Genomic DNA, 22,702 nt, shown 5'->3' on the forward strand with positions numbered 1-22,702 from the left:
CAAAAACTACCATACAGCACTTTAGAGTTACTTCACTACACATATCAATCGTAATGAGGAGAATTACAGAAACGAAAATTCAAAACGAGGGACGTGCCACACACACACACACACACACACACACACACACATATATATATATATATATATATATATATATATATATATATATATATATATATATATATATATATATATATATATATATATATATAAATGTGGTATAACTAATCAGCCAAATTCATTATATAATTAATTCAAGATTTCCAAAATAATTTGTGCTTAAGGGTTCAGAATTTATCTAATTTATGGATTCCTCATGTTCATAGAAATTTACAAGCTATTTCAAGTTAATAACGCTGTTGAAAGAAAGAAGACATAGAAACGGAAGTTATTCAATGTTACCATCATTGTTCTAGAAGACTCTGACAGATCTTTGCTTAATTAAACTACATCAGTGGAGAGACGATCAAAGAATGTTTGAGATGTGTGACGCCGTACAAGATTTTAACCTAACATTTTTATATCCATTACTTTCAACACATACATAAAATATTATACACAGTCACTCAAGATTACTTCAATAATGATTCTTATGATGGTAGCATTGAAGTCGCCATATTGGTTCTAGAAATTTCGACTTCCTGATCGTCTAAAAATTTAAGAAAATTTTAGGTTACCTGAGTTCTAGTAACTTAAGCATTGTTGATTAGCTCCCGGACTCAACCAAATTTCACTCCCATTTGGATTTATTTTCGGTCGGATCCCGCCGCTATTAACAGTTCTGCTTGTTCCGTGATGCCATTTCAATTATGGCCGAAACGAACGTTAATTCGTGACGATTGTCCACATGAGGTTCCACAATTTAGCACAGAGGATCATTTATCACCAAAATGTAGTACAGGTTGTTTCTAAACAAAATTTTTCCACAGGTTGGCCGAAAGAAGCAATTTAGCTAGATAATTTCTAAATTCCGATCACTCTGCGTCGTCACAGTATGTTTAAGTAAACGGGTTTCCTTTCCTCTATATGTGCACTTGACATGCTTACCCGCAGATCAAGCATAATATATCACATCCTAATAATAACAAATGTAAACATCATTACCCGCTCGCATTTAAAAACTTTTATTATTAAATATATATATGAATCCTAAAAATTTAACTTTCTAAGTCGTACAAAAATTTATTTATTATTCTCACCTAATCTCGTCATGCAACTCAATCCATTGTCATCTCGAAACAAAAGAATAGCGTAATACTTGCAATAGTACAAATAAATGAAAAGCGAAAAGGAAACGATAGTTATAATGATAGTTTAGCCTCGGTTCCAGAAAGAATCACATAACAAAGACTGCAGGAATATTACAGGATAGATTTAAGAGTAAGTACTATCAATCGCGAAGCCAAATTAACTATTAACCTGAAATAATGAAATTTTAAAAATAACTACATGTAAGTGTTCGTTTCGTGTAGCGGGATAACTCGTATTCATATACATGTACATGGTGCCATGTTATGAAACTAGCATATCATGCATGCTGAAAAGACGGTCTGACTCTGAACGTTTAATTTAAGTTAGGTTCTCAGAATAATTCAATTTTTACGGTCACCGTTACGTACTGGTTATCTACCGGTTTTACTCTCCACTGACAACATGGTCTGCAGATATAGAATATACTGCCAATGAAGATAACATTTATATTGTAATTAGACAATTGTAGTGCAAAATATCTATCACGTATCATTACCGAATTAATTTAAATGAAGGCCTACCAAGTCGTATTAATGTTTACCTAGCTTATTTGAGATTTTGAATCACAAAGTCAGCATCGGTCAAATGTATCCCTATGTATATGGCACAAATAAAAATACGAATATTATAACAATACAACCGTAACATTACTGAACATTAAATAGAAGGGTTATCAATGATAAGTTCATACGGAACTCAATAATAATAAATTGAACGCAACCTAACACAACCTAGAACACACACACACACACAAATGAAATCTTTTAAGTTTTACGTCCCACGCATATGCCGGTTAAGCTAAAGGAAACGATGATGATGAGTGAAATGGTGGAATGAAGAAAGTGGGGGGACGGGGGACGGGAGAACCCAGAGAAAACCCACGAGCACGATGTCTGTCTACCACAAAGTCCACACGGCGCGAGCTGGGAGCGAACCAGGGACCCCAAGCACTGGAGGTGAACGCTCTACGACTGAGCCACCAACCTAAAACACAAATTCAAACCACATTCAAATTAAACCTGCAATGTATCGTTACCGATAGAATCGGTACGTTATAATTTTCAGAAATTTTCATTACTTTTCTACTTGCACTACCGTCATTACGCTCCAATACAGAAACAAAATTTATAATAGACGTACGATTTTTCTTAAAGTCTGAAATGTTTGAAGTTTCTAAATCCCAAGCCTCTCCTAAGTTTTTGCCACTACTTACGCCTTTATCAAGCTGTTCAATAATTTTCACTTTGTAAAGCACTGTCCGATTGACACTTTTCTTTTTGAAGACATTTTTCACTTCAAGCAGTCACTGTTTACAATAAACTAACACACAAGACAACAGGCACTAGTTATAGTGATTGTAAAATGACCATGCAAGTACACATATACGCATTTTATGAATATGCAGTAGAAACTCAGAATATTACAGAAATTGCCTCCTTTCTTTCTTTAGAAGTTGAATTTTAGGAAACTTTCTAACACGTGTGGATAAAATTAATATGGAACATATATTTTCAACCCAACGTAATGCATTTATTTCAATTTGGAGATAAATACTTTAAACATTAATTGTCTCATTCAGAGTTGTGAACTATTAATGACGCCATCAAAATTGTAACAACAATGTATATATAGTGCAAGGAATATGTACAGAAATATAGTGCAAGGATAGATTAGAATCAGCGATACACAAGAAAAATTGAAAAAAAAAAAAAAGTTGGAAAACATAATAACTAAACCTGATCAACAGAATGATCGAAGATAGTAACCGAGAAACTCATTTAGAATCGGTGTTTTCAATAATTTTTGTAAGTTATAACTGCTAGCAGTTTTTCCCCTGAATTATGCATACATATGATAAATACTGAACTTTCATATGGAGTTCACTATATAAATAATGAATTAAGTGTTTGCTAACTCTACGAACTCTGTTGCTATATCATACGATCACAGGTACTACTATACATAAAACAAAATTAGAAATAAATTGGTAGTTGAAAACCATGTGAAAATTTGTGTTGAAAAGGGAAGCGACGTCACGAGATTATTGATATCACAAACAAAAACAAATCACAAACATTGTGGTGGTAGTTACAAGTAAAGGGTTTCTAGAAAGCGACATTACAATGTTGCTACTTTGTAACACATATTCTGAATGGAGAGTATTGTTTCCCCACAGAGCCTTTATCAGGGAACACTGGGTCATTCGAAAATTTTAAATGGGAAGGTACGTTATTTGATATATCATAGAAAAAAAAAAAAACTTTTGTAGGAAAATCCTTTTTGTGTGGGGCACACAGTTTCCGAAATGGCCACCATTTAATGTGGGTTTTATGCAACTGTGCAAGACGATTTCCCTATCTCATTTTTTGTTTCAACTTTCTATCTTTAGCCATTTATAATTTACAAGCACTGGACGTTGTACACCCGGTATATATTACTTATTACTTACCCATCTGTGCTCTTTCAACATTATAGTTGGCATCTTGAAGTAATTTTGCTATAACACTTTCAATATCTTCCCCTACGTAGCCAGCTTGAGTAAGTGTCGTACAATCACATATTGCAAACGGAACATCAAGACATTGAGCTATTGTCTGTGCTAATAAGGTTTTACCTGAAAGTATAAAAATGAAACCACCTCTATAAAAATACTAAATTTTATGTAACACAAAATCAATGTGAACATGGCACGTAAAAAATGAGCTTGTTGCTTAATTTCTCGAATATATTAAAAAAAAAAAGTGGGTTTTTGTTCAAAATAAGTCACTGGATTTGTCCATGCAGTCAATTGTGGAACAGCTTATGTGATCTCCGACGTAGAGCACCGTCCTCATAATTTAAGGTATGTGGCTGGTTTTAGGGAGCATTAAGCTGCGTAGTGGATAACATACCAAGATAACAGCCAGACACAGGGTTCGATCGCTTGGTTCAGTCGTACCTTGAAATGAAATGAAATCTTTGAGTTTTACGTCCCACGGTTATGCCGGTTAGGCTAAAGGAGACGGTGATTATGAGAGATGAGTGAAAATGGTGGAATGAAGAAAGTGGGAGGAAACGGGAGAACCCCGAGAAAACCCACGAGCACGATGTTTGTCCACCACAAAGTTCACTTGGCGGGGGCTGGGTTCGAACCCGGGACCCCAAGCACCAGAGGTGAACGCTCTACCACTGAACCACCGTGCCCCCACAGTCGTACCTTGTCTCTCTTCCAAATTCATTGTAATTTCAGCTGTAGTATAAATTAGGTGACGGAAAAAATCGGTTCTTGCATTTCCTTCTCATATAACTACAAATGTTTGTATTGATCACAATGATCAATGAGCAGAAACAAACAAGTAAGGAAAAAGGATAATTTAGACGCCTTATGTCAAAGTCAAGTACTCAAAAGTGAAATAAACTATAAATCTGCAAAATACGTAAAAATTAAATAAACTAAAATTTGTAAAATCATTTAACACAAGAAATCAAACTTATAGGATAAACTGTCTTCACAGTAAGCACCTTAGGCAGCGAAACATTTCTACCAGCATCTGCACCATTTACCAAAATTGTCTTTAGGCCATACAGTACTTTCTTTTGCAGCATGTATCGCGCCGCAGTTCCTTATGTCTTCTGTCAAGATGAATTTACATGAGCAAATCTTACCACTGAAAAACATAATTATCATATGGAATAAAATCCAGAGAGTAGAAAAGCTGTGGAAAGGCACCATAATTGCGTAGAGAGCATTCATTCATCAAGAGAGACTGGTGCTCCTAGAAGTAATAAGAATGCTTGCAATAAATGAAGCATTCTTCGACGTACTGCACTGCGAAGACGTCGAAGAAATACAGCATAGAACTCCTTATTGACAGTCTGAATTACGAGAACGAATCAAATGTTCTAGTCCCTAACTCTCCTCCATAGAAGATATCTCAAATGCACATTAAGCACTCTAAAAAATCAGTAAAAGTGTTGCTATCAAGATTGCCCACATGAAGGTGATGTTTAGTAAAATCATGCACTGATCTATGGAAGAAGAATAGTATCTTCTGTCACCGGCCTAAAGCTCATTTTCTCTAAATTTAAAAGAGATATTGGAAAAACAGACTTAATCTAAACTTTATTAACCAAGCCTCGTATATCTCCAATGTTCTAGAAACTATTCTCTCATCACTTTGGAATGCTTTTTCATCTGTGTTAGTGAGCCTCCGTCAGTTTTTGTGACTAAATATGGACATACGTTGCAGAGACAATGATTTCCTTTGTGAACGCTCTCTGAGTCCGGAAAAACGGGAAAGTTGCAAAAACATCTTACTTCTTGTCATCGCCCAACGCTGATTCGATTATTTAAAATGTCCGCACTTCTTCAACCAAAGAGTATGAACTTGGTATTATACGTCATCACCGGGGACCTCCAGCCCCGAGAACATGTATAGAATAGCAAGCTGAACAAAGCAAGCAGTGTGTCTGCACCCTTGGGACGATAGTCCTCGTGTCGTCGTTTGTTCGCGCATAGCGCGTTTTCACCAGAGCAGCGTTGACTGCTGCCTCAAAATATAACGTATATCTGCATTAGTGATTAAATATCTTATCCATTACAAAAGGCTTGTATTTGTGAACCAGTTGAGTAATTATCAGTGCAACTTATGGTTTAATACTAACGTGTGTGGAAGTTGAATCTATAATAGTTCTATTTACTAAACGTTTTGATACGACTAGTCAGTCGAATTTATTAATTACCACGACGAATATGAACTAAGCTCAAAGCACGAGCCGGCCGAGACTGTGGACTAAACATCATACTCATAGCACCAACTTGGGATACTTATCGAGGAGATAGCAGTCGAGACTCAAACCTAGGACTTCGATTCCAGAACCAGCGCACATATTTGGACACGGGACGTCGAGGGAGCAACTCGTAAGGCTAGCCGAAGAAACACGTGAGTCAACTCTTAGTTATGCCACGCCACCTCAACGTTAATAATAATGAATTGTTAATTATAGGTATATTTAAAACTTGAATGCATGTAACATTTGTGCTTATACAGTAACATTATATTCTTTTTATAAAAGGAGTGATTTTATCATTTGTTATATAGTTAATATTTAGTTCTATTATACGTGTAGCTTAACAGATATCTTTACGTTGTCTACATTTTCGTTTGCCGTGTTTCCAGTCACCGCAAGTCGGAATTGTAGGCATGGGCAGTGACCATAATCGTCGTAGCGTAACTGGAAATTAAGACTAGGAAAAGGGGAATATATGAGAATAAAAAGTCAATCCGAACCACGACGTATACACTGGTCACACTTCTCTCAGAATACGAATAAATTAATTTATCAACAAATTGAATCCTCAGATGGACATCACATCTCACATATAGACAGCGGAAGACATTTATGTCCATTAGCGGCCGTCTTATGAACGAAATTCAAATGAGTGTTCATTTAAACGCGTTCAAAATTGAACATAGTTCAATCAATTTTGATGGATCATTGAAAATCTAAGTTCAGTTTATTTGGTTCAAGTGAACGAACCAAATGGAATGTTCGGTAGTAATTGATACTCAAACCATTGTCTGAACCTATCAGCATCCATTTCTTCGTGATGGTCTTACGTAGATTTCGAAAGGAAACTCAAGAGTCCATTGTCAACAACACCGAAGGAAGCCCCAGCATGGGTAAAGTCGTTGACCTTTCCGTGTTGGTACTTTTAGAGGAGGTTTATCGTTGTCTGAAACCCACATTTCATTTTTCCCTTCGTGTGGTGTGTGTTCACCCACGTTTCATCGAGGTATACTATATGCTTTCCCTCCTCCCTCGCTTGTTTGATTTTACGAAGATATTGACATCTCTTGAATATGATGTCTTCCCTTTCGATCAAACACTTTCTGCCATTATCTGCCTTTTTGTACTGAAAACCCATGTCTCTGACAATTTTACGCAGAGACCAAAGCAACCCACTAAAATTTATTTCAGTTTTTGCCCTCACATGGATTTCCTCCATGCTTGGAATATTTTTTTTTCATTGTATATTCTCAAAATAAGACGCCGCAATACATCTTTATCAAAAGCGTCTATTATTTGTTTTTGTAGCAGGTTTCTTTCTTTCTTTGCCTGGTGTGCGTAACGGAGAGCCGCGTGCATCTGCTTTCTTTTTTTGTTCAAGAATTGTCCTAATACAAGTGGGGGACAAACCTGTTGCACTTGATGTTCTGTTCATCACCGAACTCACGGAAAAAAATGGCATATTGTTCCGAGCAGCATCAAACTCAGATTGAAAAAAGTTATACACTTTTACTACAATTTCTTGTGCATCGGAGCGGAGAGCTCTTTCACGCCACACTCCCCCCAAAACCAACAAAAATACGATGCACAACGTTCCTGTAACAAGGATAGGATAGAAAAAATCAAATCAAATCTTTTAGTTTAACGTTCTACGATCATGCCTTTTAGACTAAGGGAGATGGATGATTAAGGCAAGTGAATGATGGAAAAATTAGTTGAATGATAATGCGGGAGAACACGATGATGCCCACCACAAATTTACTTGGATGGAACTGAATCAGGAACCCCACGCACCAGAGATAAGCGCTCTACCACCAAGCCAGTGCGCCCCAGAAGTCACGAAGAAAATAGTATTATTTGAGTATATGCGAAATCTATGGATGGTGAAACGTTCAGTTTTTATAAATAACACCTGAAGTAAATATTTCCTATTACTGAACAAAATGTACGTTTCTTGCAAAAATAAACCAAACTGTAAAACTATTGTTATCAGTGTTCCATGCAATTAAAACTGCAGGAATATTCAGACATTTAAACTGAACAAAAACTTTTCTTCAACGTATTCTTGACAGAAGTAGCCCGAAGCTGTAGCTTAGCAAGTGAGATAGCAAAACCAAATTACCGAAACCTGCTAGTATGTGAAAATTTCATACTTCTTTGGGAATTCTTGAAAAAGTTTCTACCCACTTGTCGTGAAATACAGTGATTCTATGGGGCATTATGGTAAGCGCTGTCTCCCACAGCAAACAGTACACTCGTTCAAACAAAATACATTTAAAAGACGTAGCTCCACTCCCCCCTCCCCCTCTGATGAAGTTTGTACTCTATTATGTAATAAACCTTTCATTTTATGATTCAACAAATTTGTTACGTTTTCACTGCATTGTCTTTTGTCTCCTAAAACTGGTAGGAAGAATACACGCCACATTGTATATATATATATATATATACTGTTGAAACAAAAGGATCCAAAATGCAAATAGATCACGAATTATGTACCACAAATTAGTGAACACATTGTTATATAGCACTAGTAAGTACATAAAAAATTGTATCATGCGTCCAGCTAAGCGCTATAATGGAATGCAGTCAAGTAATAGGTTGTCAGGATAAAAGTTGAGAGGTTTTATTTTAAGAACAGAACTACTGGAACGTGGCTGATATTACAGAAAAAAAGAGTTTACAAATTTTTTATATATTCAAACCAAGTATCCCAAAAGTAATACCTCCTCATTAATTAATAAATTCTGTTGTTTCTATTTAATTGTCAGATAATTAGACACAAACGTAACATGTTATCTAATTTATAATATTTTGTTTTCAGATTGGTGAATAAACAGCATAGACACGGATTAAAAACAGAGGCCCGTGGTTGAATTCTTGGAAAAAGAGTGACGTGAATGGCGAAAAGAAAGAGATCCAGAGAAACATAAGAGCAGTTTTCGTCAATACTTTGATGTGAAACAGAATAAACCGGCTCTAAATTTGAATGAAACAGAATTAAGAAGAATTTTTCCAAAATGAATTCAAACATCTCGCAAATATATTCACAGCCAGAACAATACTTCGAACAGATTTGATTTATTCCAAACACTTCAAGGCATTGTCACAAGTATATCTAACTTTTAATTTGAAAAGTATGCCTGTTCTTAATAAGATATGACATAAAAATATGACGTAAAAAGACAATGTCACGTAACAACATAAATATCTTCCTCTTATCGTATTAAATCATCCATTCTTTACAGACAGGTATAGACAATATCATTACTAATTGATTTTCTTTACAACATACATTAAAATGTATACCTGATCCTGTGGGTCCTAGTAACAAAATGTTGCTTTTCTCAAGCTTGAGTTCATGGCTGTTAGAATCTAAGATGTCACTGCCTAATGGATGAGGCCCCGCTGCTGATCCATGGTTATTGGAGCCTCTTCTTGTTTCTGGTTCAGGTGCTTGCTGGAAGCTCACACCCAAAGGTGTACCATGACCAATACCAGATATATGAAGCAAATCTGAAAAGTGAAATGTTTATTCAACATTAAAATTAATTTTATCTTCAGATAAGAATTCCATTTACTATATATTTTGACAGCTGCTTGCAGAACGATTCTTAAGGATAAATACTGAATACGCAAGTAACACTGCTGTTGCGTGAGGGACTTGAGTCAGGTAGCTACAAGTATTTGGTAGTCGATAACGGAAGGTTAGACGAGCAAGTGTGATACGATTTGTTTTCTTCAATCAAATATAGTGTTCTGAAATAAAAGCGGAGATTTCAAGTGCCGTAACGAGACGTTCATGAAAATGGAACAACATTCGTGAATCAAAATTGAAATGACAAGTCATCGGAGTGCATACAAATGTTTATAGAGACTGTGCGAAGCATGCAGTGACAACGCGTTGCTGTATCGAGCAGATGCGATGAGCTGAAGTGTTTCGGGAAGGCAGGGACGTCGTCCATTCAAGACGAAACTGAAAACCGCGCAATACGCTCCTTTCTTCCTTGTTTGTGGTGGATTGCAGGTAGACTACACATTCAAAAATCCACGCTTAAATTCTGCAAAATTCGGAGCACGGTGGATACCACATCAAATCACTGAGGTGCAAAAATGTGAATGCTATGCAATTTCTCAGCCTTGTATGCATTTAGTACGATTTTTGCTGCTTAAGGAGTGTGCGAGAAAAAAACTACAAAATGAGCAAGAAAAGATGAAAAATGTAAATTGTGTATGATGACAGAAACTGACTAGCAGGGTCTCCAAATCATATAGCATTTCAGATTTTTGTATTAACTTTAAATTTCACTCAAATTTAGCTAAATTTTAGATCTCAATAAAGGGACATCTTAGTATACGTCCATACAAACTGAAGCTTTTCTTTTATAACCCTTATAATAAAGATTGGCCACCTATTCTTGTATTTACGTATGTTTTACTTACCTCTATGTGTAAACGATTGTTGAGGTCCTTGTTCCATCACAGCCACATCCTGCCTATGAGCAGATTGAGGAATATTGTTGTATATCCTCTTATAATGATTATATACAGCAACAGACAGAACTTTCTTTGCATATTCTTGTCCCACGACATGTTTATTTAAATATTCAAAAATCTGTAAATATAAGAAATAAGATGATTAGATTATCCAATTAATTCTTTCATTATCTTACCATTAAAGTATGCTCCCTTAGGAAAAAATTCAAATTAACAGTATATTTCCAATTGCTGTCATAATAAAATAACCAAAATACTACCGATTTATATATATATATATATATATATATATATATATATATATATATATATATATATATATATATATATATATAAACCTCTTGAAATACATATTCTGAAAATTTAGACATAAATAAAACTGGAGGTTTGACGCAATAAATTTTCAAAATGGTAGTTGTTTTTATTTAAAAACCTTAGATAGTCATTTTTCCTCTTCATATAAATAATCAAATAACTCTCTAAAACATGCATGATCACAATGCCTTTCCATCAGAACTTGTTCCACTTTTCTATCCCTGTTATTGTTATTTATATTATTCCAGAATCGTACACAAAACAAGCAGAAACCTTTAAGTGCTGTACAGATGAGGTACAAACAGGATGACACTCCAAATCAGGTTTCTTGATTCACAAAGGCATAACTGTTTCTAATATTGAAATGGACGTGGCCATCTGTACAGCTTTTTATCATCTGCACATGTAACTTGCTACCGCTTGCAGTCCTATGTTACTCAGCAGACAGACGTGGAAATCTCCCAACAGTTCTTCTCTATGAGATGGCACAGGAACAAATGGTAGCCATCACGAACGAACAGGTCTTTTCGAACGAGTTACAATGCAGGATGGTGTCAACTTTGAAACTGCATCTCCAAATCTTCGGCAAACAGGTTGTCATTCCCAAACAATGGTTTACTCACCAGCGCCATTCCCCTCATTTCCAAACCTGTTTGTGCCTCCAACTTCCTGATTTGCAGCATTTATAAACTCCTTATTTTGTTATCACTTGTCGTGCTTCAAGATGTGTGACTCACTTGTTTGTACTCTTTAAACAGAGGAAGACACCAGCCACGGCACGTAGGAGGGAAAGGAACAATCTCCGCTGTCGTAAATTCACAAGAATGATTCATCTCTTACATTTGCCACTGATTTGTGGGCTAATTTTAAAGGGTTTTTATTTCGTGTTAAATGCACGATTTTAGTTCTGCATTCTGTTCGTATACACAAAATACACATTCTTTACAGAATCGTGACTAACAGGATTAGCAATTTTTGGCAAAACTCCATCTAATTTGTCCTAAATTTGCGTAACTCAAATCTAAGACGCACCCTGATTTTGGAGGCAATAAAAATCTACAAAAAAAGTGCGTCTTTGAATCGCGTAAATACGGTAAATCTCTTTGCGAATTAAAAAACATTCCAATGAAAACAGAGAAGATTAAATTATTCTATTTGTCTGAGTGGGAACGAGAAAAAAAAAATGATTGGAATTATGCATGGATCGAGTGAATTTCCCAGTGGATCGTTAATCCAATTGCATTCTGTGAATGATTCAACAATATGATATTCTATTGCACAAGCAAAACCAGATGAATGGGTATAACTACAAAACACACGTTTGTTACAGATCGTTTGTCGAAAATATAGATTAAGCTTCTAAGTGTTAAAGTTGCTAATTAAAAATCAAGCATTGAACCACATCTGAAACTGTCTTAAAATTTTCATTTCAAATGTTATTGATACCTTGTTCTTAACAAATCGAAATTCTCAAACTTTTAACAGAATTTCCCGACTTTCCAGGTTTGTCTCGCCACCCTGAATAACTGACTGGCTCCGCCACGATACCATCAGTGATCATGCTTTTCTAATGCATTTGATTGAGTGTCTTAAGGTAAACATAAGAATAATCAATAACATTTATTACTTAGTGACAAGTCGGCTGCTCAGAATAAGAATTTCAAGAATTTATGTCTGCATGAAGAGGATTTTGACATCACTGCTGAATGGAATTTATTCAGAACAAGCTATGGCAAATATCCGTGCGACGACATCGAAGGAATAGCAAAAGGCCTATCAGCTCGTGCTAGTTTACAGAGGCCCTTAGATTGACTCAAATATTGACCCCCTTAATCTATTCAAATGACACCATATCCAGCCTGATCAGGAAAGATTTTCTAGGGGTCACACAATTGCCAGAATAAGAGAAAATCACCAATTTAAGGCTATTAGTTTTAATAAGATTAGAAATGAAATGAAATCTTTTGAGTTTTACGTGATGATGAGTAATGAATGAAATGGCGAAATAAAGAAATAGGGAGGAAACGGGAGAATCCCGAGGAAAACCACGCACACGGTGTTTGTCCACCACAAAGTTCACTTGGCGGGGGCTGGGATTGAACCCGGGACCCCAAGCACCAGAGGTGAACGCTCTACTGAGCCACCGCGGCCCCATTAATAAGATTAGAGTAACCAAAGTATGCAATGATGCTGCAGCAAGCCTTTGAAGCAAATGACGAAATCTGAGCCATTCAATTGCAAGTCTACAACTGAGCAGTATGTTGCATATACGTACGTATAACAATGTTTGGTGGGAGGGAAATGTATAAGAAATTTCATATGAACAAGACGTCTCGTCAGCTTCATGCACCGCCATGGTCCTGCTCGCTCTCCTACTTGGCCAACTGTTCAAGATATATGTTGGATTCCAGAGTAACATATATTTATGGCCTTAAACGCATCCAAGACAGAATTGCAGCCCTGTTTAGCCACAAATGGACAAATAAACACAGGGTTTTAGAAAATTAAACTGTGCACCTTCTAAAAGCTTGAAGCATGTTCTTTCCAGTCGTGGCAAGAAAATTAAGATTGGGGAGGGTATAGCAGAGGTATCCCCCGAAGATATCCAAAAATTTGCATCTACGAGATTTTGACCAATTCTACAAGCGCATAACTTTGAATCTAGCTGACCAGTGTCAACTGAATGTAATTCACACATCATCATAGATAGGAATCATGCCTCCAAATTTTGATTGAATTGGTGCATTCACAACGTAACTATGGTATGTTTAATGTGGGTTTCTTGAATTGCGCAACGACTTTCTTGCCAACTTTCAAGAGTTGTATCTATACTGAGATATGTTTAAACGGCTAATTAGTAACATTCTGAATCAGCGTCAAAAGTTGTCCAAGCGTCCACAAAAGATCATGTCTTTATATTTGCTATAACAGTTACAAACACTGGGCAAACTTTGTACCTTCGCACGTGAAGCGAAGGTGAATGACCTCTCTTTGAAAGAGCATAGCAATGCAACCAAAAGCAGGTATTTCATGGAAATCTGGCACATAACCAACGAAGAAAATACAGAATCTTTCAACCAAATTTCAGCAACTTTGGAAATGGCTGAGCTGAGACCCCTGGTACCTTTGACGTGAAATGACCCAGATTTCTCCTCATGCGCGAATATATTTTACATTAAAAACAAAACAGTTAATAATTTAATAGAATGCATTTTGCAAATTCATTCAAAAATACTTAGTCTAAACGAACTCAAAATTATCTCATTGTGAACATTTCGGGAAAAAGTTTAATTCACAATATGCCTTCTTCAGCACTTATCTTATCAGAAAAGTAACAATGTCTGTGAAACTACATCCCGTTGATTATCTTCTTCCGATTAGCGTACGTTTCTTACTTCTAGTATTGACAAACACTAAGATAATACTAGCACGCATTTGTAACGTGATCCACTACAAACATGGACATCACATCAATGAGTTTTCTCGCGCTTCTTGTTTCCTCCCATATTATCATTCCACCAATTCTTTCATAATCACTCATTTTCATTAACCATCCAATTCCTTTAGCCTAAATGGAATAATTGTGGGTCGTTAAAGATTTCACTTCATTTTTACACTAGCATGACCGACACTGTAACTGATCATTTCCAGTAACACATGCTAAATCATAGGAATATTATTCCACCTTGCAACCTTTATCACGTAATATAACAATGTTCAAAATTGCGACTTACTTGCTGCTTTTGTTATTTTGTAACATCAAAACAAAGCGAGAACTGAAAATATCACGCCCTACTTCGTCAAACATGACCGTTGCTTTCGTCATTCTAAATAGTATTAGAAGTTGTAGCTTATTGCGTTCAAGAAAATAGTTTCAAAGTTTTTAATCATACTTTGCAATCAAATTCAGCAGTTCAATGTAGTTACTTTTGTTCATTCACTCAATATCCTTTTCATGTCCTCTAAATGCCAATTCTTGCTTTGCTAAAGAAAACCTGTGACACTAATCAGACGTTTTGATATTTTCCTGTTCTTGTTTATATATTCATTGTGCACAAATATCATTAAGATATTGCTCATCCACTAGAGTGCTGATTCTTATGTAATTGAATGGCTTCAACGCAGCAATTGGATGGCGATGCCTTTCGAACCATTCATGATGTCCACTATCTACATGAAGATTATTTATATCACAGAGTTCTAAGGCATTCCAAACTCCGTTTTCAATAAACACCTCCAGCATTGAAATTTATTTAATAAGCACATGGTTAATCATTTTGTAGAATAATGATACTTTAGAAATGCCTAGTATAAGGTTTAGTTTTGGATTTAAGTTCTCCAAGGGGTAGCCTGCCATTTAAAATAATCTTACTTCCTCACGAAATTCAGTGAACCAAAACACTACAACTTCGTCTGGTCAATCACTGGTTGGTTCATTTCTGTGCGAAGACGAAATTTCGAGATCGCGTGCTACTGTCTACATGTTCCATTGTAGTCTTATTTACATAGATTTAAGTAGGAATATAGTAACCTAACCCTTCCCGCCTTTCTTCTTCTTCTTTTATTTTTAAGTGATGAAATATCATACATAACCAAACGATGAATAAAGTGCTTTATTATTTAGAATATTAAAATTACATAAACAAAATGAACTGGACGAAACGAGAAATTCCACGAAGTTCAATACACTGGAGGGAAGAGCTCATTTCCTTGCCATATTTGTGATTTGGTTCGTATCTGTTCCATTTTATTCCGAGGAAAACGCCTCTAAAATGAATGCTGAAAGACATTGCAATAAGGCAGCAAATGCAGGTTTCTTTTCCTTTTAAGGTTTCAAAATTAACGTTAATCTCACATACAGAGGCATAAATGTTCAGTCTGTTTCATGGAAGAATCACCACTGATATTTCTTCCAAAGTTTTGGGCTAAGAATACTTTAATTCCATGTCAATTGTCTGTGTCGCTTCAGAGTGTTACATCACAATATGTACATGATATGTAATTCACAGAAGAATTAATATTAATTTCTTATCTGTAGAGTGAGTCTTTTCAATTCTATTTACCGACTACTAATAGCACAATCGAAAAACCTGAATCCAAGTGAATTTACATATTACGTGAAATACATGCTATTAGAGGCTTGCAAAAAAGGATGGAATTTTTATTAAGAATGGGTATTATTTTATCTATTATAAGTTGCTTAAGCAATAATAGTATTTAAACTTTGATTCAGTTTATTTATCACTTTACTATGTACCGCAAGGCATTTTTTTACTCTCTTTTTCATTTCGTTATTTCATATTAAGTAAAAGTGAAATTTTTTATTTCAGAATAAAAATTAATTCTGTTATTATTTCAGATTGTTAAATCGCAAAATAATTTAATACATTCATCCCTAAAGTGACAAATAATTCAATAGGTATTTTGTTTGATTATAATGAACATAAACAGTACTCCAATATCCTAGCGTTTAAACTCACCTTTTTCGGAGGCGGCGGAGGCTTACGGAAGAAACCATTCTTTTGCTCTTCTCTATTCTCTTTCAGACTTTTCTTTGAATCCATCTCAGACAACACAACGAAAAAATGGTGACATTTCTCACACTTCACAAACCTTGTGGAAGCTTAGGGGGGAAAAAAAGTACAAAAATCAGGTATAATCAAGCAAGCATTTGAAAAATCCGGATACTACACACAAACAATGTTCTACTGAAATGAATACAACTATTGGATATGTTTAATACAGAGCGGATTTCAATGATAATCAACGTTTCAATAAAACGGAATATTCTAGAAACGACGCATTCATACTGTAACGGACCACTTTGTTTCACTTTATGTTCTGCTTGTTTGCATCTTTTGCTTTATATAATAATATTTTTTCATCTCTCATTAATACCACAACTATTACCTGACCAGCGAACGAGTGTGGGCGGCCGGTTTTGGAACTAAAATGCAAGCAGCAGTGTTTCTAACCGGATTACTTGTAATCAATCTATCACAGTTCTTTTTGTCCTGTTCGTAATAAACCACTTCACGCATATGCTCAAGCCAGGGGCAGATCCAGGGGGCGGGGTGATCGGGACGATTCGCCCCCAAGATTAGGGTATTTTCTTTTATTTTAAAAATAAAACCTAAGAATTTTCGCCTTTGTATTATAAATGTAAAATAAAACCTAAAATAGGTAGGTCTTACTTTTTTTTGTTTTACGTTGCAGAGGTCAAATAAACCAATAAATTGAAAGAACTAACTTACATTGGCGTTTATGCTATTAAAAAAAAAAAAAAAAAAAAAAAAAAAAAAATCCACCTTCGAAATCGTAGGTGGCCATTTCTGTTCTAGAAATTGCAGACAATAGCTACTTCTCCTTTTCTAAAGTTGTTTTACTTTTTTTTTTTTCAATACACACTTATTTTGATTTGACTTCGAACGACCGCCCCCCAAACATTCAGTCTGGATCCGCCCCTGGCTCAAGTTAAGACAAACAATTTCAAAAGTTATTGAAGTTATTTGCAGAAGTAACAAGCAAAAAAACAACTACAACAAAAATACACCCTCCATATTAACTTGCGAACAAGCTAGCGAGCAGCGTTTTACAGGCTGCTCCTGTTTTATAATGACATCGAATCAATTTTTATACAATCTGCTTAATACACGATAGAAGCTCACTGAATTGTCAATTGTGCTATGTTGTTTTTAAATGGGTAATTTCCATTCATATATCACTATTCACAATACATCTACATTACTACAACCACATAACTTACGGCGTTCTTTATTAAGCGGAAAGAGATTAGGCTATGCATAACATCCAAACTGCAACTTTTAAAAACCGTTGGATATACTGCAGAGTGAAACTCTCCGCTCCCCTGTCCCACCGCGCTTGCCAAGAAACTGATGTACACACAACAGCAGCGCCATCCTTCCAAAACCGCACTGCTATCCTGGTCAGGTAATAGTCTTTAGATAGTTGATATTACATTGCACTTACTTGTTTTCTCTTTTTTCTCGTTCAGTTTTTAAAGATTATTCCTTTCGGATTCAGGTCATTTTTGGCGTTTTCCTATATTTTCAGTTAGTGACTTATTGCTCAAAAACTATTTACTCGACTGATATGGTTAAAAAAAGGCCTGGTTTTTTAGAAGAGGGACGTGGCTACTTTTTGGTGTAAGTTACATTGTAGTGTTGCCAACAGGAGGGAAATTATTGAGGGAAATGTAAGGGTGAAAATTCGGCATCATGAAGTGAAAAAATGAAATTCTGTTTTTGATGTTTACGGTCAAATATCTTCGTAAGCGTACGAATTCCAAAAAAACTAAAAAACTTGAAACTATCACTATTGAGTACTTCCAAGCTATTATGAAAAATTTTGAGGAAACATGCAATGTTTTGTACATGAAATTACCTGTAAAAGCCTGTCAGATTTTGACAGGCATTACACAGGCGCCTGTTTCGGCGAAAACACATGTAAATAAAATATTACAGGCACATTGTCTTCAGGTGATATGCATGTCGAAAAAGTATTAAACTTCTGCTGGAAATTTTGCACGGAAACACGCGTTGTACAGAGCCTGTACATTAAAATGACAACATGCAATGTACACGTAGTCACTCACATGCAAGTAAATGGAGGGAATATGTGCATGTAAAGTACCTTGAATGAATTGTTGATAACATTCGCAATACGGTAAGAATGAAAAGTACAAGGAAGGTGCCTGTTTATCAACATGTAATATAAATTTGTGACATTCGCATTACATGTAAATACCATGCATTTGCGTATAGCATGGAAAACGCATGACGTAGAATATGTTATTTTACATTTATCATTTTCGTGTACATGCGAAGTGTGTAACTCCCCTACGTGCAGTATGCAGGCAATGTACAGGTGAACGGGAACATGCAATGATCATGATTGTCAATAAATAGATTAAACAGATACGTGTGGTGAACAAGGTGGATTGGAGCTAAACATTCACGTTATAGGCATAGGAGACATCTAATATTCATGCACAAATCTCCATTTCGGTATTCGCTATGCAAGTCCTGACACATGTATAATACATGGGATTACAACTGAATACATTGCCTGTATTATCTCCGTGTACATGCGAAGTGGGAACTCACCTATATGCAATGTACAGGCAATGAGCAGGTAAACGGAAAATGCAATGATCATGATTGCCAATAAATGGGTTAAACAGGTGCATGCAATGAACAAGGTTGATTGGAGTGAATCATTAATGTTACAGGTGTAGGAAACAAGTAATATTCAGGCACCAAGTCTCCAGTTTGTCATGCACATATGTAAGGTCCTGATACATGTATAGTACATTGGAATAGAATTGGACACTGCCTGTAACATGCAAAGTGTGAACTCACCTACATGCAGTGTACACGCACTGTACAGATGAATGGGAACATGCAATGATCATGACTGCCAATAAATGAATTGAACAGATACGTGTAGTGAGTAAATAGCTTAAACAGGTAAATACGGTGGACAAGGTTGATTAGAGTGAAACATTCACGTTACAGGCGTAGGGAACATGCAATATCCAGACATCGAGTCTCCGCTTTGGCATGCACACATGCAAGGTACTGACACATATATACAGAAGCGTGCGCAGACCCTTGGATTAGAAGGATCAAATAGTAGTATTACTCCTTAAAGTGACACGCAAATTTTATGTACACTTAATGCGATGTACTCTGCATGTATATTCCGCTAACACGCCCCTGTAATTCGCTAACACCTGTATTTCGCATGTATTTAACATGCCAATTATATTTTTATCAAATGAAAAGCAGCTGTCGTCAGATCCTCATGAGGTAGCGTATATGTCAACTACATGGAATATGCCGGTTACGTACATGTTTTTCCACACTCTGCATGTTGTTTACATGCATTTTTCACGTTGTAAGGTTGCAACCCTATCAATATGAAAACTACCTGTTTCCGTGAAACGAACATGCAATGATCTTGAAAAAAATCGATACCTGTCTCATGCATTTAAAAGTGTTCCATTTTCAGGCGCATGTACAGGCACCTGTAAAAATATGCCTGTTTATGCATGGTTCACAGGCGCCTATAACCACCTGCATTTTCTGTCTGGGAGAGCTTTCCAATGAAGTATTTATCATTGATGTATCTTTAGCTAATACATTTTATATAATGGAAGATGTAATGCATAATTTTCAGTTACACCAGTAATAGTGATAGCATCAGAACCAATAATTTAAATGTTTCCAGGAATTTGCAGCAATATTCTGAATAAATTCTACTTTTCTGTATAATATCTTTATAACTAACACGTTTTTATGGTTACAGTAAAAATGACAGTTTAATTACAGTTGTAACACAGTAATGGAAGCTCCTACCTTCAGATAGGTATTGTAATTTAAACATCTACACATCAATAAGAAATCACACTACGTTAACCGTTCAATTTACTCTTAATTACTTCATTAATAATTATTATACACTTTAGAAATATAAATACTGAATTCTCACATTGTGAAAAAAATAATATCTTCATTGAAACTCTGGAGTTTCAAGGAAAGAGTTTTGTGCTTCATTCAATTCTACGACGGCGATAAGATGTTTTAGCAGTCTCATTTTTATTTGCTTCTTCATCATCCGAAGAAGGTAGATTAGTTAAGTCTTTCTCTTCTACCGCATCATTATTACTGCATCCATAGCCAGTACATTGACCACAAAAGCTGCTGCATATAAACTGATGTCTCCGACATGTGCATCTGAAGTTGCAATCTTCTATCCAATAACACGATATCAAATTCAAGAGATCACCAGGCGCTGGCTTATGCTGAGAAAGAATAGGCTGAAGATAATTCCTTCTTTCTTCCAACCCCATTTGATTAGATTTACTTTCACACTTCTCCACTCTTGTATCTGGTAATAGGCCCTCAATGAATGTTCCCGTGTGGCAGCAGATGTTGGAGGGAGGGGAGCAAGATTGAAATCGGCATTAGTTTGTCGACGTCCAATAATTCTCACGTATGTTAAATCTCTCTTCTTATTTAATGTCTCATTAGAATTTCCTGAATACTTTGAAGAATTCCTCTCCTACAGCAAGAATTGAATTATGACAGGCAACCGGACTGTTGGAAACCTCCACTGCTCTTTATAATGAAACCGTTTGTGTCAATTTCTTGAAAAAGTTTTCTTTTCCCTAACTTGCAAAGTACAGAAATCGTATCACAACCAGTGATCAGATATGGAAAATATACAGGTAAACTGTCCTTAATGCTTCCTGCGGAAATTTGGAGCTGAAGATCTTTTTGGAGATTACATTTGATCCAGGCATTAAATAAATAAAAATCTTTAGATATGAAGGCAACGAGAAGTACCAGGAGATCTGTATCCTGGCCAAAAACTACCGACCAGCCTCCCCTTTATTGTAATTTCTTCTGCTATTTTTATAATTAATATGTCCGTGTCACCAGCAGCCTAATTAACAGGTACACCAGCTTCGTGTAAATATGCGATAAGCAGATTTACAAGACATGTCTTGTTATTAGCATTTGTAAGAAATACTCCAGGTGCCACAGCAGATTTTTTCCCTTTTTAACTTCTATATCTGGACCTGTTCCGTTGCCTGAATGACGAATGTTTTCCCCGTAGTTTGCTGAGAACTCTACATATTCAATAAACACAACTGCTGAATTAATGCCATATTTTTCAAAACGAAGAGGACAAAATTTTTATCTGTTCCTGCCCAAGATAACTGTGAAACAGGTATACACCATCGATTATGCAGATTGGATTTGACGGTTAACTCAATGTCAGCTTGTAAACTTTGACTGTAAAACTTGTAAAACTATATGCTCATCATATAAAGCAGGTAGAACAGCTGATAATTCACATCTGAGATAATTTGCAAATTCTTCATTGCTTCTGACAATGCAAATCATGCGATAGAATAGCTGGTTTGAGTTAACTGTTTCTAACCTTTCTCCAATAAATATAAACCATTCTTTGCACTAGCAAGTAACTATTTCATTTTTCCGTGATAAACATATATCACTGTAGGGTTTCCCCTTCATTACAACGACAGATCTTTTCCTTTCTTTTAAGGCATTGTCACAATTTACTTCTTCACCTGCTATGACACCAGTAGTTCGAGATGCAAGGAGCACGGTATTCCTTTGAAAAGGGTTGTGTAACCAAAGCCAATCAACAAATGCTTCAATATCTTTCATATCTCTAATTTGGACTTCCTTAATTCAACATATTGCTCTGACGAAAACAAAGAAATCCCTTTAAATTTCTCCTTTGCGTGTATAACGTTGGCAGTCAAGGAACTTCATAAGAACTGTTGATTTCACGAGTTCTAAAATCTTCAAATGAAATATTTCAGTTTAACGTCCTACGATTATGCTCCCTAGACTAAGGGAGATGGATGATTAAGGTAAGTGAATAATGATGGAATAAGAATGTGGGAGGAAACAGGAGTACCCGAGAAAATCCACGGACACGATGTCCACCACAAACTTACTTGGGCGGGGATCGCACCAGGGACCCCACGTACCAGAGGTAAGTGCTCTACCACTGAGCCACCATGTCCTCTCCACATAGAAGTTCGAGTATCAGATTTATTATTCACTTATTATGTTATGGCTGCTTGAGTAAGAAAATGACCACGAAGAGCACGGGAAAAGGCATGACTGGCTTTCATGCGAGAAACTGTATTATTTGTATACACTGAACACTGAAGTTACTCTAGTCCACTTCCATCCATTACGATTTCTATATAGCTCCCAGATTGATATCAGTTCATTCAAGACAATGTAATATAATATCTTGATTCACGCGTGCATGTTAAAATATACGTAGCTACCAGAAG

At 35.9% G+C, this 22,702-nt stretch overlaps 1 protein-coding gene across 2 annotated transcripts in view; it reads right to left on the reverse strand.

Moving 5' to 3' along the window:
- Positions 1–22,702, reverse strand: part of ClpX (Caseinolytic protease chaperone subunit) — an 84,103-nt gene that overhangs the window by 33,920 nt on the left and 27,481 nt on the right. For both annotated transcript variants that reach the window (XM_081733882.1, XM_081733883.1), the window contains exons 4-7: positions 16,317–16,459; positions 10,468–10,639; positions 9,334–9,540; positions 3,704–3,868 (exon numbers count right to left, since the gene is read on the reverse strand). In XM_081733882.1, the coding sequence (XP_081590008.1) occupies positions 3,704–3,868; positions 9,334–9,540; positions 10,468–10,639; positions 16,317–16,459 (687 nt within the window). The remainder of the gene's footprint in view (positions 1–3,703; positions 3,869–9,333; positions 9,541–10,467; positions 10,640–16,316; positions 16,460–22,702) is intronic.

Source organism: Thermobia domestica, chromosome 12 (genome assembly GCF_964235325.1).
Source record: "Thermobia domestica chromosome 12, izTheDome1.hap1.1, whole genome shotgun sequence".
NCBI lineage: Eukaryota > Metazoa > Arthropoda > Insecta > Zygentoma > Lepismatidae > Thermobia > Thermobia domestica.